The following is a 19,597-nucleotide window of genomic DNA, read 5'->3' on the forward strand; positions in this document are numbered from 1 at the left end:
ATGTTAGTGGGGTTCCGTGAGCTCCCTAACATGCCCCATTTCACCTGCAGTGCACTTTCCTGTGCAGACAAAGAATACCTTCAACAGTCCCCCATCTCCAGTCCTTCAAGGTATCTTGTAGGGACGGAGGTGATTGCTGTTGCCAGGTCCTTCCATGAGCCGTTCCTGTGCGTATGTGTGTTTCAGGAAGTGGCCCCAGGAAGCCCTTTCAGAGCTGGGCACTGACGCTGCAGGAGTCCAGGAGAGACCTCCTGGCCCAACCAAGCATGTGGAACCATCTCCTGGGGCAGTATTGGATTCCACTCTGGGCCTCTAGCTCATTGAAAGGGGTATACATGGGCTTCCACAGATGTGTGTGGGCCCTCAGCAGGTCACCTGTGACATGTGTGGCAGGGAGAGGTGCCAGCTCTGGGGTCTCTAATAGTGGCAGAGTATCTGAGCTGCCCAAATGTAAAACTGTGGCTCCCACCCCTGCCTGATCCTTTAAGCCCCATGTTGTCTTTCCTGCTGCTGCCTTACCTGGGTGGTACATGGGGTCAAATCAACAGCTTCAAGGCTGCAGTTGGGACCCATCCTTCTCCTCTGTCCCACTCCAGCCCCCACACCCACACCCAGAGCACTTTCCTCAGCACATCACTGAGTCCCCACAACAGACTCCATAAACTTGACTTTGCATGTCAAATATCTTTTCTGTTTAATTAAAAAAAAAAAAAACAATGTCACAAGGGGCTTCAGAAATACATGCTTTTGAATTCCAGCCACGAAGAGGACAAAAGGAGACAGTGGTATCTGCAAATATGGCTGCTTTCCATAGAAAGGTTTGTGCCTTGGAGAGAAGCCCAGCTTCTCCACCAGTGTGAGAACACGTGGCCCACCAGGCACCTGCTGTGGGGACAGTGTCTTTGGTTGGCCAGAGCTTCATCCAGAGCTCACTGGAAGGTGGCTTGGCAGGAAGAGGGTATCTTCCTACAGCCCTCCTCCAAGGGGGACAGAGGCTGGGGGCGGAGAAGGAGGCATTTAAGCTTTGCTAGCCCCCTGCTGCCTCTGAGGCTGTAGGACACGTCATTCAAACCTACCATCGAAGTAGGCTTCTGATTTCAACTTGGATCTCACGGTAGCCCAGTGACACCGCAGCAGCCATGATGGGATGTAGGCAGGAGAGCGGCGGACTGGAAACCGCTTGTAGACAATCCTGTATTATTTAGGTCCACATAGAGATACACGAAAACCCTTTATACCAAATAAGAGTAAATAATTATACCAATATAAACAGGGCCGTTGACCCTTTCATTTTATTAAAATGACACATAATTATTAAAACAGCATACTGATCACTTTATACTTCTGCTAGCCCCCGGGGGAGCTGCTGGGGGTGGCATGTGAGTGCCCTCCCGAAGGGTACAGATTCATGCATTGAGCAATTCGTGTTCTTTATCGGTTTTCCCAACAGCGTCAGGATTTGAGAGTGGGTCGAGGTCAGCGAAGAGGCTGAACCAGGCAGTCAGGTCTGAGGCAGCCTTAGCTGGTTCTGGGGAGAGAAGAGGAAACATGAGCAAACCCCCCTTCCAAATGTCCACCTCTGCCATGCGGGATGCAGGCAGGTCCAGGTCATTTTCAAATGCAGGATGTTCAATCAGACAAATCCCTTTGCACTCTGTCTCTGACAATAGTTAGGGAATTCCAACTCCTGTGGCTAGTTGGCTGGTTAACGTTTCCAAACCAGGGCCTGAAACTCCGTGAATAACAAGCTCTTGTGTTAACAAACTCCCACCTGCACCCCAGCCCCACTAATGGCCATAGCCCATGAAAAGCTGATCAAACCCTCAGGCCCTGCCACTTCACCACAACCAGGAAATAGCATAGTTATTTCAGAAATCAGACTGAATGGCTGAGGAAGCAAGGGGCTTTCCACCGTCTGCTGGAGGAATCTTTTCAAATCTGCTGGGTCAGGAGAAATATTATGGCCACTCTTTTTACCCTTCAAAGCAACAGGCCCAAAAGTGTTTGGCGCCCAGGCCTGGCTTCTCCTCTTCTCTCAGGGTCACTGCCTTCTTCAATCCTTTCCTGTTAAAAGGAGGGCCCTGACATACCTTCCCTTCTCCCAGGGGGTCAGTTCCCCTCACTCTTCAGCCTCATTGGAATACTCCCTTCTGCTCTTCCACCTAAACACCTGCCCTAACTTCCTGAATACCACGATTATACAGCCAAATTATTTTCCAGATGAGGAGAACATTTTCAAAAGAGTGCCTCATGCAAGTGATTTCTAAATAAGCTGAAGTCTTTGTTTAAAATACATAAATCATTCCACATGAGAATCTAAGTTCATTGGCTTGGATGACCTGTGTTTTTTTTTCTTCTCCAACAGGTGGGAGTGTCAGAAACATGAAGAAAATGTCTCTGATGGGTGATCCTTCTAGCTGAGAGCAGCTAGGAATGTGCTTGCCATCTGGCTGAAAAGAGTCTCAGAAAGTATTGGTAGGACAAGTTGCTAAAAGTGGTTAGTGAGGGGATAGAGGCAATGGGATTATATCAATATAAACAGGGCCTCTGATCCTTTCATCAAAATGGCACTGAAATGCTAAGATAGTGTACTGATCACTTTATACTTCTGATTCCCCTCCCTTTCTCTTTGTGTAAAAAAAGTCTTTTGTAGATATCAGTATAGCTGTATGTAAAAATCAGTGTATCTATGATGGTGAGAAAACTATATCAAGACTAGTTGGTAATATGCAAGTTATTACTATGTAACATTGAATTCCATGTGCAATTATCCCTGGAATCATCTGGTTTATCTTGATATGATTATCAGAGACAAGAGAGCTCACTATAGCTTAGTTGGAGGGGGAGTGGGCAGGGTACTGCCTAAAAAAAGGGAGTCACTCATCTTTCTTTAGTCGTGAAGGAGGTGGCCCAAGGAAACTGTATGGGGCATGACTGATTTCACTGGGTTAGCCTATCTCTATTCTTGCTAGAGGATATCAAAATATCTTAAAGATGACCCCAGTGAAAATATGCTACATGCTTGTTTCCCCTTCCTTCTAACCTCCTCAAGGGTCTTAGGAGGTCTTCTGAGCGTTATCATGGCCTTGCCGTGAGGAGCCAGTGATTGTGCTTTGGGACAATCCTCACATTCCCCAGGCAGCCACTGTTGGAGACAAAGCAGGTGCAACTTATTTGCATAACACTTAAAAGAGCATCATGGGCACACTTTTTGATGATAATGGAGTAGACACTTCCTTTAACTTCCTGTGGCCAAGAAGAGAAAGTCAGTGATACCAAAGACACAGAGCTAGAGCTGCAAACACAGATGATATCTTCAGTCGAGCAGAGGCTCCCTTGGGGAACCTGTCCCAAAAGAGAACAGATCTCATGAACTTGAAACGACCTCTTTTGACAACTACGAAACCTGGCCCTTTCTGAGGAGCACAAATTAAATGCCCTATTTGGTGGTGGCAATGGTATTTTTGGCTAAAAATAGCAAACCTCAGAGGCCTTTCATACCTTGGTATTTCCAACCAAACTTGGAGACCACCCAACCACATGTAGATATTTGACTCATCCACATTAGGTACAATTTGATAAAGAGAATTATGAATGAGGGCATTAAGCCAGAAAAAGAAGTCAGAATATAATTTCGGGGATTATGCAAAATTCTCCATCTCATAGCCCTGCTTTGAGCCCTGGATGTTCAAATGGAAATTAGCAAAGTAGTACAGAAAACAGGTTAGGCCACTGGAAAGGAAGGCAGCTGTCATTTCAGAGAGATAAAATGCTGTTATTACCTTTCACTGCAGGGCTGTTGTCATTTGGACTGCTTGTCTTTGGTACTGGCCATGGAGTAGGAGGAGGACTGACACTGCTCTCTGACCAGTCTAATATTCAAAACCAGAGCATGTCAGATCTAGTGAAGAAGTCACATGGACCCACCAGTTGATGGCCACATCCATGGTTCTCAACCATGGTTGCCTCCAAATAAAAATAAGACATTTCTCCCATGTTCCTCATACTGGAATACATTTGAGGAGACAGAAGATATGCATCATCGCACCCAATCCAAAAATATGAAAAATGAAGGAAAAGGTTAGATTCTGAAAAGCAAATAAACTATTGCTATGGATAAGGCATCTTTGATTTTTAGCTTTATTTATGCCCATTTTTCTTCTCAAGCACAATCGTTTCATGATCATACCAAAGATTATCAATGGTGCTCTAAGGAATCAGGTGCCTTGTTTTTCTGTCACAAATGGGGAAAAGCTTAAAAAAGAGAACACCATTAAATGAAGCAATAGGACTAGTAACTGCACGTCTTCTCAACTTCCAATATGATCCAGTCCTTTTATTTTCTACACAGCTAATTTAAATGGGGAGAATTAATTAATACAGATAAGTAAATGACAGTCCAGTCCAAATATATGAGGGGGAAAGAAATCCCTCGTTAACATATGCCTCCCCCTTACAATGGTATTTGGCTTGTGATATGGTTAGGCTTTGTGTCCCCACCCAAATCTCACCTTGAACTGTAATCCCCATAATCCCCACATGTCAAGGGAGAGACTAGGTGAGGTAACTGAATCATGGGGGTGGTTTCCCCCATGCTGTTCTCCTGATAGTGAGTTCTCGTGAGATCTGATGGTTTTATAAGGAGCTCTTCCCCATTTCTTCCACACTTCTCCTTCCTGCCTCCTTGTGAAGAACATGCTTTGCTTCCCCTTCATCTTTGCCATGATTGTAAGTTTCCTGAGGCCTCCCCAGTCATGCTGAACTGTGAGTCAATTAAACCCCTTTCCTTTATAAATTATCCAGTCTTGGGCAGTTCCTTATATTAATAGCAGTGTGAAAATGGACTAATACACCTTGTATAACCCAACCACATGTTCTATAATGCCCCTTGTGCCCTGCCTGCCCCAGAATGGTTAAGAGGCATTCAGCACTCCTGTTTTAGGGACAGCAAACCTAGTTCCACACAGCATTCACTGTCTGTCCTGGAGGTTTTGGCATGACTCATATTTAAAGTAGAACTTTACCATAAGCTTCTTCGTACCTCTGCTTTCATTCTATATATGCAAGTCTTACCTTCTCAATAAGACAAGGAAATTTTTGTTTTTCAATTTGCTCCAAAATACTTAACACAGCACAGGTAGATGTTTGCTGATTAAATGGATTGTCGATTCTCACTATAAAATGTAGACCATCAGAGGATGCATCACTGTTGGGATCATTATGCTTAAAACTGTATCCTTTTATTGGGATACTCTGGTCACAGTGTTTTTTAAGGAAAAGATTTGTATCTGATAAGGCCCTCAAGAGAGATCATGTTTGGAAGGCAGAGTTCAGATGGGGCAGTGAAACCAATGTCCAGAGCAAGAATGCCACTCAGTATATGGCACAAAAAGTATAGGATTTAATGCCACTTGTTCACTCTGCCATTCTAAGCTTTACACTTTCCAGTGGACTTCATTATAGAATTATATTGTATTTCTTAGCTTACACTTTCATCTCATTTCCTAGAGTCCTGAGCCCCTGGAAGCCAGGGACAATGTATTATTCATCTTTATATCCTTTAGTGCACTGAATGCTACACAATGGGTGTTCAAATATATGACTATTGCATTAATATAAACAGAATACTCTTTTAAACCATGAGAAGTATACTTCTAAAGCATTATTTTAAGAGATGGCAAAGCAGTACCTGGCACATATTCAGTATTATAATAATACTCACTGGTTGAAGTATTTCATTTTAGGCAAATGGCACAAACCTTACAAACTTACTTATTAAGACTAACTTAATGAAACAGGTGGCCTGTGACCTATTTATTGAATCTAGAACAATGAAAAAATACAAAGAGTTCTAAAAGGCATTGTTATTCATTGGAAAGGTATTTGAACATACACATAACAGAATTCACAAACAATCAAAAGTACTAGACTTGGAGGGAGCTATCTGGGACCGTGGAAATGTTCTAACACTGGACTGTGGTGAAGGCTGCACAATATAAAGTTACCAGAAATCCTTGAGCTGTTCTCTTACAATGGGTGAATTTTTGGCATATAAATTATACTGCAATAAAACAATTTTTTTAAATGACCAGTATTTGGTGTAATCCAGGAATAACATAACCTCCCTGGTTCCTAGAAAATTGGCCCCTGACCATTTTCCTTCTAGACCCAAATCACATAAAACAGTGGTAAATGTGGAAAGTTAAAGTTGTGGTTTCTGTGTGTGCCAAATAATGCTGATCATAGAAAAGCTGCGAAGTATTGAATCTAACTGGTAACTGTCACCCTTTCCTGCAATCCTTCTCCAACACTAAGTGTGCCCAAGACCCACCTGTCCTCCAGAGCCCATGCCACCTTTCCCCTAACCCCTGCAGCTTGCCCTCAGTCTCTCAGAGCAATGGTTCTCACAATGTGTGCCCTCAATAGAGGCATGGGCATCACCTATGTGCTGGTTAGAAATTCAAGTTCATGAGCCAGTGCTGACCTACTGAATCAGAATCCCTGCAGGTAAAGCCCAGGAAAAGATTTTAGCAAACACTCAGTGATTGTTATGTAAGTAAAAGTTCGGGAAGCACTTCCTCAGCTGGTCTGAGGCTGCCTAGGTCACCATTTCGATTAGAATCACAGGATGCCTTTTGGGCCAGTGTGAGGACTAGGAGAGAGGTAAGAATCAGAGGGGCCCACTTCAGGACCCCACACTCCCAGGCAGCTGACTCCCAATCTTGCAGCTTTATGCTCTTCGATCCTATTGTCCTCTGACAGAGTTCCTGGAGGGCCAGGAACTTCCAGAGAGAACTTGAACTGACTCAGTAAAGCCAGGTGAGGAGTAGAGAAGTCAACCCCTCCCTGATCTCTGCATGCTATGTGACACAGTGGGAACTCAAACAAGATAATTTTTCCCATTTCAAAAATATGCATGACACTCAGCTGCAGAGAACACTGAAAAAAAGAGGCAGAGTTGAAGCATTATATTTTTCAAAGTATGACATGAACACATTCCTAAAAGGAGGCAGAAATCAATTTATATGTCAAAAGGAAACTCACTTCCCATCATGTAATGTGCGTGTTCTTGAAAAGCTATAAATAAGTGAAACATCTGTGTATCAAGTGTATCAAGAACCCAGAGGCCGGGTGTGGTGGCTCACGTCTGTAATCCCAGCACTTTGGGAAGCCAAAGCAGGCGGATCACTTGAGGTCAGGAGTTCTAGACCAGCCCCGCCAACATGGTGAAACCCTGTCTCTACTAAAAAGACAAAAATTAGCCGGGTGTGGTGATAGGCACCTGTAATCCCAGCTACTCAGGAGGCTGAGGCAGGAGAATCACTTGAACCCAGGAGGCAGAGGTTGCAGTGAGCCAAGATCGTGCCACTGTACTCCAGCCTGAGTGACAGAGTGAGAATGCATCTCAAAGACAAAAAATAAATAAGAGGACCCAGGAATACAAATTATATTTTCAAACATGTGATTTAAAAGATGATAATGGCAGATTCCTAAATAGACAAAACAGGTATCTTCTACTTGAATTCCTTTGTGAGTATGGGTTTTTAAATATTGTTCACCTAAAACACTCATGAACCATACAATGAACACCTAGAATCCATGGATTTGGGGGCTTCTCTGCAGCAGAGGACATGATGATCATAAAGCCTGAAGACGCCCCCTCTTTGGGAGCTAAGATGATGGGAACAGTACACCTCAGAATGTTCACAAACACACATAGGGTATCATTATTCCCTTTCCCCGTGGTGTGAAGCAGAAACAACAGCCAGTTTGCCAAGTCACATTCTTTTCTCAGAACAATTATTAAGCATCAGTCTAACAATTCCACTACATGCGCATGAAGAGATAAAATAGTATGTCTATGACACCAACTATTTATGGAAAACAAAAAGCAAATACTAAGCTCAGCTACAGTTTCAACCTCATTCATATCACTTTGGAAATTATTTAGGGGAAGGGTGCAATGAGGGTAATTATGGATTGAATGCCAAGCCAGATTTCAAATGTCTTGGCTTCTGTCAGGAAAAAATGCTATTTAAAGAGAACTTAGTGTTGCTAATATTCCCATAATTGCCATCAACTGTTCTCTAGCTGGTGCGAGTTGGCTGAGGCATTTTTAACAGGAAGGTGTGGCTAGGAAGATGTCAGCCCATCTCAGAGTAGTTATGTCAGGAGAGGGGTGGTGAAGAGCGAGCAACCAGGGCACTGAGTTCTGTGAACAAAATGACTACCCTAGCTTTCAGGATCCTTTGACATGTCAAATGTGCTACCCATTTGCAGGAAACAAATAAAATTTTATTAGAGCAAAAAGCTGCCCCCCTTACTTACGTAAAGGAAAATCTACATCAGCCAGGCCTAAGGCTGGCCAGCTACAGCAGCAAGTGAAGCCAAAGGACACCGCCCAGCGCTGCGCTTTGCCGTGGGTGTCGATTACAAGCGAGGAGAGCCGAAGCCCGGGGCTGGGTGGGGATCACAGCCTGGAGAGCTCTGCGGTGGGGCTGCCTGTGAAGGGGAGAGTGGGAACACCACAACCACGTGGCCAAGCACCATCCTGACACCCACAGTTCCCCCTCAGGCCTAGTTTCCATGCCTGCAAGGGGTAGATAAAACGTCCTGCTTCATTTGGGGGTTGTCTGGATAAAATGGGATCTTGTAGATGAAACCAGGTAGGAGAGAGACTAGAGAGCAGGCCCTCAGTAAACCTAAGCTGAATCTGGGAGTTTGTAAGCTAAGCAGACGGCAGGACTAACCCCCGAGGACATCATCTTCAAGGGTTCACATTTTAGGACTGGTTTCTTTTCATCTAGTGTCATTTGTCAGTTGTCCTCTCCCCCACTTCTTGCCATCCATCCATCCATCCATCCAGCAAGTACTTTTGAACATTTACTGTATTCCAGGCACTGAGCTGTGTTCTGGAAATATGATGGTGAGCAACATAAATATGGGCCCTGTTCCCATGACAACCTAGAGCAAGAGACAGAAAATGGAATCAGAATGAGATCCTGTCATTTGCAACAACCTGGATGGAACTGGAAGACATTATGTTAAGTGAACTAAGCCAGGCGCAGAAAGACAAACTTTGCATGTTCTTACTCATTTGTGGGAGCTAAAAATGAAAACAATTCAATTCATGGAAATAGAAAGTAGAATGATGGTTACCAGAGGCTGGAAAGGGTGGTAGGGGTGGGAGCAGTAGGGATGGTTTGCGGGTACAAAAATATAGTTAGATAGAATAAATATGATCCAGCATTTGATAGCACGACAGGGTGGCTGCAGTCAACAATAATTTGTAGTACATTTAAAAATAACCCAAAGAGTATAATTGGAATGTGTGTAACACAAAGAAATGAGAAATGCTTGAGGTGATGAACACCCCATTTACCCTGATGTCATTATTACACATTGCACGCCTGTATCAAAATATCTCACATACCCCATAAATACATACATCTACTATTCCCATAGAAACTAAAAGTTAAAATAAAGTGAATCCGTTTTACAACAAGGTAAGGGGAGAGGAATGATTAAGTACAGGTTGTCATGGACGTGGGCAGCAGAAACACCCTGACTGCTGGGGAGGGGGGACTCAAGGAAGGCTCCTCAGTGAGATGACATTGGAGCTGAGACACTGAAGGATGAGAAGTTAGCCAGGTAAGACAAGCAGCATGCTGCGTAGGTGAGTGGCATGCTCTAAGGAGAAGGGAGAGCATGTGCCAAGACCCCATGGTGGGGACAGACGGGTGCACTGAAGCTTGATATGGCTGGAGTCGGGTGTGCTGATAGCACATGTGGTTCTCCAGGGAAACAATGCCACAAAGACAGCTAAGCAAAGATGTGGGAGGTGTGTGCAGTGAGGAGACAGTCGTGTCCTAAAGGACCTTGTAAGCCATGCTGAGGAGTTTAGACCTTATTCAAATGGTGGAACAACTGCAACAACTAAGCAGGTCACAAGGCCTTTCTGGGGCTCCTTGATTCCCTGTTCTATAAAACGGGTGTGGAGTAGATCAAAGTTCCTTCTGTGGACTAAATTCTGCAGAGCTCCAAGACCTGCAAATGCTCCTCAGCAGGCATAGGAAGTGCTGCACTTTGGTGGAACTCCGTTCCATTGCCTTGTGCGGAGAGTGCCTGCTCTGCATTCAGACTATAAATACACCCCATGGTCTTTTCCCTCACATGATTCTGAGTACTGGGAATGTCAATTACCTGGAGCCAGGCTAAGCCAGGAGTGGCAGGAGGTGAGCACTGTTTGAGGAAAGGTGAAATGGAGATAACCTGAAGCCTGACATTATATTAGCCTTAAATGGAAATCCACCCAAATGGCAATGGCATCTCAGAATTCGGTAAAACAAAAGAATACCGTGAAGGAACAAAAGGCTGTATGTTTTTGGGAATTTCGAACAAGATTCCTAACTTTGGTTTGCAGAGTCCTAAATTAAGAGATGTCCTGATGCATTTATTTTGAGCAGCTGGTAATCTTTCTAGTATCAGTGTCTACCTCTAAATTTTGGAAATGGGTAGAGAATTGAGAACATCGACTCTGAGGCCTCTCAGCATCACCTGTCTCCAGCTCAGGTGGCCTCTCTGGCTGGCTCTCCTCCTACTCACACAAAGAGGCCTCAGGAAGGCACAATTTTCTCATCACTGCATGACACAGGAACCCCCACCCCCTATCATGCTGATAACTTCAGACACTCTTAGAAATCCCAGCTAAAATTAACTTCATCTTCTCATTTTCAGCACAACTTGAGTCTACATGCATTCCTTTGTTTCGGACTCTTAGAGCTTAAAGTAGGAGGAAAAGAGGATGTCACTCTTCTCCAAATCCCCCTTCCTCTCCATTTCCCCAGGGTACTGGGGACAGAACGAGGAGAGAAGTCGAAGAAGAGAGGTAGAAAAGCAGGGGAGAATCCAGGGAGACGACAGAGGAGGAAACTGAAGAGATGAAGGTGGAAGAGGAAGGGGAAATGTGGATTGTGAGAGGGGGTGAGGGAGCTGGGGAGGCGGCCCAGAGCTTGCACTCCAGTCCTGGTGCCTGTCCCTGAGGACTCGCTGCCCCAGTCTCTCACGGAGAGCCAGGAAAACCTGAGACGCAGCAGGAGTGTGCCAGAGTGAATGTAGCTGCTGGCACACAGGAACAAGATTTCCTAGGACAATCTCAATTTCAAATATTCTATTCTGGAACATCATTCAATTTTGTGTGGACTTAGCCTCTGTCTCCCACACGCATTCCTCCTTTATAGCTCCCCAAATATCTCTATCCTTGTGTGCGACCAGGATGCCCAGGCCAGGGTGTCATTACAAGTCCTGCCCCTCTGACGGCTTCCAAAGAGAGGTCTGAAGAGCCCCACTGGGAAATCCCTTTTGCTATCAGAGACTGTACTGAGAGGCCAGAGAAGGGAATGGTGAAAGGCACGGATTCTGGAGTCAGGCTGCCCGGGCTCAAAATCCAGCCTGCCCGTTAACAGGAGCGTGATCTTGGGCACATCACTTAACCACTGTTCTTCAGTTTCCCAGGCAATAAAACGGATAATAGTAGCTGGCTGGGAAGGGTATGGGGAGGATTAAAGTTCATCCATGTGAAAAGCACACAGGACAGTTCTTGGCACATAGCACGTGCCACACTGAGTGCTGGCTGTTATTTTACCATCTACAAATCGTAGATTCACTGAATCATACAATTTTAGACCTCAGCATCTCTGCAGTGGGAACTAACCGAGGGATAAGAAGATAACACAGGGAAAAGAAGCTAAGTCCATGACCTTATTTTACAGGTAAGAGGTAAAGGCCCAGAGAACTGAAGGGGCCTGACCACCAGCTTCAGAGTGAGGAGGGGCGGGGGAATTGCAATATAAAACCCAGGCTCTGAACTCCTCCCCAGTGCGTCACTGAGCCAGTATGCCAAACACTCGTTTTATTTTTTTGATACAGGGTCTCACTGTGTTGCCCAGGCCAGAGTGCAGTGGCATGATCACAGCTCACTGCAACCTCCACCTTCCAGGCTCAAGCAATCCTCTCACCTCAGTCCCCCAAGTAGCTAGGACTGCAGGCATGCGCCAGCATGCTCAGCTACTTAGAAAGAAATTTTTTTTTTTTTTTGTAGAGATGGCAACTCACTATATTGCCCAGGCTGGTCTCAAACTTCTGGCCTCAAGCAATCCTCCTGCCTCAGCCTTCCAAATTGCTAGGATTACCGGTGTGAGCCACAGTACCTGGCCAACCCAGTGAGATTTTCTACTCTGTGTTTAGTTTGACTGCTTAGTCATTTAAGTGGTTTATTGAAACTGGTCTTTGAGATCATCTGGTTGATCAGGGGAGGCAGTTTCAATATAGGGTGGCCAATGTTTAATAGTAATCGTTAAACTATTATATATAACTATTCATGTGTATAGGTAGATTTTTTTTTTTAATAGACAGAGTCTCCTTCTATTGCCCAGGCTGGAGTGCAGTGGCGCAATCTCTGCTCACTCTGGTTCTCGGGTTCAAGTGATTCTCCTGCCTCAGCCTCCCGAGTAGCTGGGACTACAGGCATGCACCACCATGCCCAGCTAATTTTTGTATTTTTAGTAGAGACAGGGTTTCACCATTTTGGCCAGCATGGTCTCGACCTCTTGACCTCATGATCTGCCCACCTCAGCCTCCCAAAGTGCTGGGATTACAGGCATGAGCCACTGCGCCCGGCCGTGTATAGGTAGATTTTCTAGGCCATGGATGCAGTGAAAAAAAATCTCAAGCTAACATTCATCCTTTCCTCTTTTTTGAAGGGATTGAGGGTCCTAATAGAAGCACAGAAGGCAGAATTTGACATGATCAGTCATGGAAGCATAATGTTCATCCTTCATTTGTAACATACACATGTTGAAGGATCCCTGAACTGGGAGCACCTGCTGGGAATCTGTAAGTGTGGCAGAAGCTGAATGGGCTGCTTGTTTCAACCACTTAGGTTTGGCTTTTTTTCCTCCTATCATTTCAATTCTGTAGGTATTCAACTGGCAGCTGTTTGCATGCAAAGGAAATAGTACAGTAGTTACAAGTTAACTCAACATTTTTTTTTTTTTTTAGAGACAGAGTCTCACTCACTCTGTCACCCGGACTGGAGTGTAGTGGCATGATCTCAGCTCACTGAAACCTCTGCCTCCTGGGTTCAAATGATTCTCCTGCCTCAGCCTCCCGAGTAGCTGGACCCACAGGTGCACACCACCACACCCAGCTAATTTTTGTATTTTTAGTAGAGATAGGGTTTCACCATGTTGACCAGGCTGGTCTCAAACTCCTGACCTCAAGCCACCTGCCCACCTCAGCCTCCTAAAGTGCTGGGATTACAGGCGTGAGCCATCATGACCGGATGGTAACTCCTTTAACACTGACCTTGATAGAATCCCAGCAGAGGAAATAAAACTTCTAGCAGACAGAATGACCCTTTTAAATAGGAAATCAGATCATGTTTCTCTTTGGCTCAAGATCCTGTGATGGCTCCCGATTTTACTTGGGCTGAAAAAAGGTCTAAGTTCTTCCAACAGCTATGAGTCCCTGTGTGGCCTGGCCTCTGCCTTTGCATCCTCTGAGCATCCCTCCCCCTTGCTTAGTCGGCTCCAGCCAAGTGTCCTTCCTGAAGACCCTTCACTGTGCCAGGCACGTCCTCACCTTAGGGCATTGGCACAGATTGTTGCCTTTGCCCAGAGCTCCACATGGTTCATTCTCACCTCCTGCAAGTCTCTGCTCAGATCTCATCTTCCCAGTAAGAACCTATTGAGCTCTGCAGGCTGACCTACTACCCTGGCAGCCCCAACACTCCATTATCCCCAGGCTCCACTTTTTCCTTTTCTCCCTAACATTGATCACTTTCTAGCCTACTATGTGATTTGCTTATTATTATGCTTATTATTCACTGCCTGTCTGCATCCTGTCACAATGTGAGTTCCAGGACAGCAGACAGCCTTGTCTGTTTTGTCCTCAGCTGAATTCCCAGCGCCTGGCACACAGTGGGACCCAGTAAATATTTGTTGAATGAATGAGAGACTTGCTAAAGTGCTAGTAGGATGGCAACCTCAAATGAGATTTTGTTGGCCTGAGTAACAAATGGCCTCCCTTTGCAGTTCCTGTTTCTCTTTCCGTAGCATGAGCTTGTGTTTCTCTCTCCCTCTCAGAACACCTCCCTGCTTAGACCTCAGTGTGGTTTGGTGCCTTTCCCATGTATATGGGGCAAGGCTGAAGTGCAATTCCCCATGGCCGCTGCCCTTGTCATAGCTCTCAGGCATAGTCTGGCAGCCCCACCATGGGCACTGAGATGAGCTTCTCTCACTTTGCCTGCTCAGGAAGTGGGCGTGGAGCTCTGACTTCTTGGCTGTCTGCTGATGTGTGTGCATGGGCTCTTACAATGACTGACACTCAGCCACCCTGGCTAAGCAGCAACACAGTTGCAACCATTCCCTGTGGGTAGTAGGGGCTCTTGTGTTTCCAAAGCTGAGGATCTGAGTGGGGTTCATTCTGCAACACAGCTGGGGAGTCCTCAGCAGCCCTAAGATATCACTTGAGGATCTGGGCTCTGCCTCGACTCTCTCAGGGCTTGTTAGCACCTCCACCACAGGTGGGTGGGGATGAAACTCTAGTCAGTTGGCAGCCTTACTCATTTGCAGCTCCCGTGAATGAGGTGGTGAAACCTGGGGTGAAATTCAGGGTGGAGAAACATTTTTGGATTTCATTTATCCCTGCTATCTCTACCTCCATTACTGCAAATAAATGAAATGGCTATGAAACAAGACTCCCAAAGGAAGATAAAAGGAGTCATGCATTTCATTAAAAAAAACAAAAGACTTTTTTTGGTCTTGCCCACCAACTCTTGTGTCCATGATCTCATCTCCAAAGACCTGAGGTTTTAATAGCCCATAATTACTTAATCATTCCAGCTTTACCGTTTTGTTCTCAGCTTTAAGTGCCAGATAAACATGTTGTTTATTAGGGAGACAGCCTAAATTCATAGAAAAACCAAAACAGTTTGATAATTTCTTAAGTGATTCCTGTTTTACAATTAAAGTCACATGAAAGAAGGAAAAAGTGTTGAAATACTAAAAAATGGTTTCCTTTCAGAAGCCTGTGTGTTTAGAAACTCAAAAATTTAAATTTCAACATGAGTTTCAGGCTTTGCACTGTCAACCAATGTGTTCCAATGCTAGCAATTCTCAGCCAGCACTTGGTTGGTGTACCTTGAACCCTTACTGATGTTGACAACCCCTCCAGCATTTTTTTTTTTTTTTCAGACAGAGTCTCACTCTCTTGCCCAGGCTGGAGTGCAGTAGCACGATCTTGGCTCACTGCAACTTTGCCTCCTGGGTTCAAGTGATTCTCCTGCCTTAGCCTCCTGGGATTTGGGATTACAGGCATGTGCCATCATGCCTACCTAAGTTTCTTTCTTTTTTTTTTTTTTTTTTTTTTTTTTTTGTATTTTTAGTAGAGACGGGCTTCCACCATTGTTGGCCAGGCTGGTCTCAAACTCCTGATCTCAAGTGATCCTCTCACCTCAGCCTCCCAAAGTGCTGGGATTACAGGCATGAGCCACTGTGCCTGGCCTGAGAAACCACTTCTGATCAGTGGGGAAACTCTATTTTTTCTGTGGCTGGGGAGGTAATGTTTGGCCCCGTGTTTCGGGCAGAACCAGAAGAGTGGAGCTAGTGCGAGGTCCTCAGGGGAGAGGTGGATCAGGACAGAAAGGGAGCAGAAATGCAAGATAAAACTTAGTGTGCAAAAAGAGTGAAGAAGCCCCGTGCAATGTCAGTCAGCACCCAGGAAGAGGGCATGCTTATGGGAACGTGGTGAACTCAGGGCGGAGTGGCCAAGTCAACGGGGCCTTGACCATGAAAGCAGTTTGATCCTCTCAAGTATGCCACAAGAAGTCTAAAATCAAAGGATGACAATATGATTTAGAACCACTCATCTAACCTTTGATGTTAACACAGGGGAGAATTATGAAAAGGGACGTATTTTAAACCCTGAAACATAAAGTTGGAATGTGATTCTGAGTCTCCAGTTAAAAAGTCAATAAAAATAGAGAAAACATTAAAAAAGACAAAGAAGGAAGAAATATGCCTTTGGATTGAAAATAAAACGAATGAACAAACAAAAGCCCCATTTCAATCCCCACCATACCTACCTTGTAGCGAGGCCTGTAAGTCTTTCATATTTTGGTCTAAAAGCTGCGAAGGAAGGAAACCTGAGCCTGTCTGGGGCTTGGGGTCTGGCTCTCCCAGGGCCGTAGTGGGCACTGGCTCCTTCACTTGGCCATCCCCAAACACAGCGGCCCACTCTTTGCTGAACTCGCCCTCTTCCAGGGAGGAAGCATTGAAGATCTCACTCAACAGCAGCAGGTCATCTTTGTCAGCACCTTCAGGTTCCGGGGTCCCTGCCACTGGTCCCAGGCAAGCTGATTGAAGTAACAGAGAACAAAACATCACCACAGAGGGCTCAAGCCCTCAGGAATCAATGCTGTGGGGGCTGCGAATGGGGAGACTGGGTGATGGCTAGATTTAAGAAAAAAGTCATCAAAATATAAGTTCATCCTATTATTATAGCCTCTCTTAAGAGTTTATAGAATTAAATTTCTAATCCCATGTTCCCTTGTCCCCTGTCCTCCAAAGCAAGTTCAGTTTCTGGGCATCAGACTCTAGGGTTTTGGTTTTCTTTAATATAAAAACAAATTTACCAAAACATTTCTCAGATATGAAACAAAGCCAAGATTGAAAACATGTTGGAGATCTTAGTTCCTTGTTTGCATAGCTTCCCAAATCTTCCCACGCAAGCCCTCAATACACATTGCCTGGGCTGGAACAGCAACACGCCATGTGGCAGCCTGTCCTGCCACCCAGGATGGGGAGAGAACTTTCACCACGCCTGGCCCAGGGCACGACAGGGAAGGGGAGGATGTCCAGAAGCTCAACAATGCCCAAGAGAGGCATCCTTACTTCCTTCCCACTTTGCTGAAACTCCATTGCATGAAGCAAAGGAAAAGTGGGTCTGGTTTGCCTAAGTACCTTTTGCAGCAATAAAATAAAAGGGAAAGAGGCTGTGGGTCAGGGAGTTTCACAGGCTAGAGACACAGTTCTAGGGGCGTTGAAGTGAGCACCGGATCAGAGGGGAAGCCTCAGGTCCACCCTTTCCCTGCTATGTGACTTCAGTAAAACCCTTAGACTCCCTTGAGCCTCTCTTTGCTCATCCACAAGGTTATCATGTTAATAAGGGCCACCTCGATGTTGTCAGGAAGACCAAAATAAATACACCTTAAACCTAATTGCCTTTCCAGAAGGAAGGCTTTAAAGAAGGCAGCCATCCTTACATTACGAACATTGGCAGAATACTGAATATTGAATACAAGTAGCATTACTATCAGAAATCTTACACCAAGTCCTTTCACTAGGTTTATTACATATTTTGAGAACCAAAGACTGATGGTGTTATCAACTGTGGCTTTGTGGTGGTATCTAATTGCCACTTGGAAACTATAAACATTTTTGCTGCTAATTCACAAAGAGGAGAAAAAAATTAGGATTTATGTTTTTTTTTCTGAGACATGCTGCAATTCTGATATGGTCATATTAAATGAGATGACCAGGTTTTCTTCAAATATATAAGATAATTAGTAAGTAAAGGCTTTTTTTTTTTTTTTAAAGTTCTCTTTGTTGGCTTTACTGGATCTATTTTCAATCACACTTTACATAAAGATCTAAAGATGAAGGGGATTTCTGATGTGCTGAGCAGACAGGCTATAAATCAGGGAGGGGAAGAATCTAGTCACTCTCATGTCCCTGTGGTTTAAAAATAGTGGCAAAACATCATTTTCGTCGGACAACTGTCTAATGTAAGCATTCTTATTGTCTGTGTTATCACAGAAATTCTCACTAAGACATAGCCTGTAGGTGTTGTGGGTGAGAAGATGGGGAAAATGGCATTTTAAACAGGCTTCTGAGACAGTGTGATATTAACAGGGTAGTTCAGGAACCACTTGAGCCTGCACATGGTGGGCGAGGCAGGACTGTAAGGTCAGGCAGGTGGCCCACCTCTGTGGATGAAGGCAGGAGCTGAAGGAAAGGAGAGCAACCTTCGCAGCTCAGGATGTGTCTGTCAACACCTGTATCTATGCATGCTCCCCTCCTCAGCATTACCCTTTTAAGGATCATTAACATTACAAAACTCTACACTTCCTACTTTCAGGTAGGACTGGAATGCCCAAACCCTTTCTTCTAGTTTACTTTTTGCCCTGACTGAAACCAGATAATTACTGAACCAAACCTATTTTATTGAAACCAAGTCAAGTCAATGTGTAGACCCTGGAGGAGCAGATAATTTCAAATCCACCTTGGAAATGACGTATGTTCCTTCTACAGTCGCTTTATACAGCCCTCCACTAAGTCAAACCCTCAGGGAGGCTTCACTACTTTAGTATAGATGTCTGTCCAGGGAAGATCATCATTAACATTAGCAACGACAAATAATAAACTGTCAGCCTTCTAAAAATAACCACAGACTGTAATAGCTCCATCTTTGTTTTTATTGTTTAGGTTTTGTGCTATGGTGTTTATAATGGACTTTGGTGGTTTTTGCTAACTCAGCATCCCTTCCCTCTGCTTCTTCAGTTTTCCCTTTGGGAAAATGCCTTCTCCATGTGATCCTGGTGAGATGCCTCTAAAAATGATTCCTTACCCTCCACCCCAGTGAATGACTGACGAGGCTGACCAGAGTCCTCCATCCCCCAGGCCATGGTGATTGGCTCAGGGGTGGACACATGCCGGACACCTCCCAGAATTTGGTATATAGAAACTTAATGGAAGAGGGCCTCTCTTTCTTGGGATTCCAAGCTCTAAAGATGCAAATTTCAGGCTTTCAGTGATAATGAAATCAACACATAGAGGGAAACAGCCTCAAGAAGTGGAGAGAGAATCCTGACAACACTGTCTAAGCCCCTGGATCCAGCCTTGCTTGAAGCCAATCCACAATTGAGCATCCCCATTACATGGATCAATACATTCTTTTTTGCTTTTAAAAATTTAAACCTAAACTACTTCAAATAGGGTTTTTCTATCACTTGCAACCAGAAAACTTTTTACTAATACCATATCCTATTCAACTCAAACTTTTTAGTGACAGAAAAGAGAAAAGGACCCTTGGTGAGGATATTGCCTACAGCCAGTTCTAAATACAGATTTTGCCTACACTGAGGCCTACCATTGAATTTAGCCTTTTATTTGGCTTCCTGGTTATTCAACAGTTAACAGGCTGCACAGTGCACATTTTCTCTTTTAAGAGACTTACTACTTAGCTAAAAGCAATGAAACTGGCACTGACTTGAACCATAAAACTCAAAAACCTCCCAATTATTGCACTGATAATTAAGATGCTTAAAATTATTACACATAACACGTAAGAAAAATCTAATTACAAGTAGAAAAGGACAGGTTCAGGTCTGTAACCAGACAAGTTGAGACTTGAGAAATAACTCTATAGTCAGTTGGCTCTTGCGAATCATGCTATCATTTTCTTTGAAAAAAAATCAACTCAACTGAGAGAAAATGGAGACACATGCAGAGATGTGATAAACTCTTTGGGAGAAACT

General features: G+C 44.5%; 1 protein-coding gene across 14 annotated transcripts in view; it reads right to left on the bottom strand.

The window, feature by feature from the left end:
- Positions 1-669: 669 nt before the first annotated feature.
- ICA1 (islet cell autoantigen 1) overlaps positions 670-19,597 on the bottom strand; it is a 150,514-nt gene continuing 131,586 nt past the window's right edge. For all 14 annotated transcript variants that reach the window (XM_030822148.1, XM_030822140.1, XM_030822151.1 and 11 more), the window contains exons 13-14: positions 16,145-16,414; positions 670-1,528 (exon numbers count right to left, since the gene is read on the bottom strand). In XM_030822148.1, coding sequence (XP_030678008.1) covers positions 1,407-1,528; positions 16,145-16,414 — 392 coding nt within the window. In that variant the 3' untranslated portion in view covers positions 670-1,406. The remainder of the gene's footprint in view (positions 1,529-16,144; positions 16,415-19,597) is intronic.

This window comes from Nomascus leucogenys, chromosome 11 (genome assembly GCF_006542625.1).
Source record: "Nomascus leucogenys isolate Asia chromosome 11, Asia_NLE_v1, whole genome shotgun sequence".
In the NCBI taxonomy this organism is placed as follows: Eukaryota; Metazoa; Chordata; class Mammalia; order Primates; family Hylobatidae; genus Nomascus; species Nomascus leucogenys.